Source organism: Camponotus vicinus, unplaced genomic scaffold (genome assembly GCF_025532165.1).
Source record: "Camponotus vicinus isolate PSW18456_S1 unplaced genomic scaffold, iyCamVici1.0 SCAF_10, whole genome shotgun sequence".
NCBI lineage: Eukaryota > Metazoa > Arthropoda > Insecta > Hymenoptera > Formicidae > Camponotus > Camponotus vicinus.
This window is the reverse complement of record NW_028141946.1, coordinates 274,662-276,641: the sequence shown is the minus strand read 5'-3', so window position 1 is coordinate 276,641 and position 1,980 is coordinate 274,662. Positions and strand designations below refer to the sequence as shown.

General features: G+C 27.1%; 1 protein-coding gene across 1 annotated transcript; it reads left to right on the top strand.

The window, feature by feature from the left end:
* Positions 1-359: 359 nt before the first annotated feature.
* Positions 360-1,655, top strand: Det (baculoviral IAP repeat containing deterin). Its single transcript, XM_083079809.1, has 4 exons — positions 360-544; positions 774-974; positions 1,069-1,189; positions 1,323-1,655. The coding sequence occupies exons 1-4, from the start codon at positions 522-524 to the stop codon at positions 1,434-1,436; spliced, it is 459 nt and encodes a 152-aa protein (XP_082935935.1). The 5' UTR covers positions 360-521; the 3' UTR covers positions 1,437-1,655.
* Positions 1,656-1,980: the final 325 nt, after the last annotated feature.

Sequence of the window (1,980 nt, the reverse complement as noted above, 5' to 3'; positions counted from 1 at the left end):
CGTCGCGCAAACTCCATCGATCGATCGACTAGGTTGTGTTCTAAAATTTACCTCTTGAAGCAAAATAACAATCGACCAATCGGGATAAAGGAATTTTAGTTCCTTTTATCCCGATTCGTCCCATTATTGCGGCCATGTTGTTGCGTTCTTTGTATCACGCGCGATGATTGGTTCGTTTTGAAAATTTGTGTTTTCGAACGCGGCCGATTATAAATGAAAGTAAGATTGACACAATTCAAATTTTCAGTTTTGTTTCCCGCGATAATATCGGTTATGTGAATGGGAGGCGCGTACCGCTCAGTAGCAATCGAATGTGATTGGTTCCTTCTTTCAGATCCAGCAAATTAGCGTTGAATGTTACAAGAATATGTCAACAGTCTTCTTTGTTGAACGTCCAGCTGATGTTAGTTTCATCGTCTATAGAATATAAGGATTTCTGAAATAAGGAATTATTTCTGATATAAGGATTTCTGAAATAAGGAATTATTTCTGATATAAGGATTTTTTGAAATTCGAGCAATATGGATAATGACAATTTGTTAATGTGAGTATGTGTTAACATATTTTAAAATAAGTGACATTTGAAGTAAACAAACCGAAACATCTCGTATATCTCTTTATCTTTGTTACTTATAATTTGCAAATTGCATCCTACCACGACCTGTAAACTCTAAACTTTTAGCAAATTTTCAAAACAAGAGCAAGTTTTTTTTTGCTAAAAATGAAATTAGATTAGACTAGGTTAAATTAAATTACTTCATTTTTATTTTTAGAGAGTCTACATCTTTCTTTTGGAAGCAGAATAGAATAAAAACATTCAATAATTGGCCTTTTAAAGCATCCGACAAGTGTAATGCTAAAAGTATGGCTGCTGCTGGATTTTATGTTATCGGAGATAATAATGAACCAGATTTAGTGGAATGTTTTATTTGTAGTAAACAACTCGATGGCTGGGAAGCACACGATGATCCATGGTTAATCACATACAATGAAATAATTTGTTTATTATTTTTATTATCTATTATTTTTTTTGTAACAGGCATTCTGAAATTTTACCATAATTTGCAGGAATGAACATATGAAGCATCAATCAAGCTGCCCATTTGTAAAATTAAATAAACAGGATGAAAGTGAATGGACAGTGCATGAAATGTATGAATTATATAAAAAATATCGAATAAAAAAATACGTAAGTTTGTCCACATGCGAATTATATGTTAGCTTTAATTATCAATATATTTGCTTTATATTTACTTAATAGTAATGTTAAGTTTTTATAATAGTATAATTCTAATAGTAATGTATAATTCTTTATTTTGTAGATGAATGAATTAGATAAAAAAATCATTACATTGAAAGATGAAGCTGCAACATTAAAAAGTGACCTATTATCTGCATATAAAACACCACAAGAAAATAAAAAGAATATTAATTAGATAATAACTCTGATTATACCTTCATACACAATATGAAACTTTTATACGTAATATAAAGGTATCTTTTCTCTTTTATATATATATATGTCTCTAGGATTTCCAACATACTTATAACTGTTTAAATATATTTTGTAATACTTTTTTTTTAAAAATGTATATAAAACAAAATTGGTCACATTTTGAATTTATCTTATCTAATGAAAAATATAAAAAACAATATACTCTTTTGTGGCAAAATTTTTTTTTAACAAGCATGAACAATGTGGATTTTTAATTTATTAAAAATTTTGTATTGTTTTATTTATAAATAATACATTTATTATAATTAACTCAAATTATGAAATTACGTGAATATAGACTATTTTATGAAATAAATGGCTTCTAATATATATATATATATATATATATATATATATATATATATATATATATATATATATAGGGTGTTCAAATTATCGAGCGATTTGCTATCTATGGACTTTTTTATCCATTCAGAATTGATTTTTTCCTGAATAAAAATATCGAAAAACTGATGATTTCTAAA

Excerpts from the sequence above, each read along its gene's own strand:
- Det (XM_083079809.1), top strand. The coding sequence starts at position 522 with ATGGATAATGACAATTTGTTAAT. Across the intron at positions 545-773 it reads GATAATGACAATTTGTTAAT|AGAGTCTACATCTTTCTTTT; the intron begins GTGAGTATGTGT and ends TTTTATTTTTAG. Across the intron at positions 975-1,068 it reads GAAGCACACGATGATCCATG|GAATGAACATATGAAGCATC; the intron begins GTTAATCACATA and ends CATAATTTGCAG.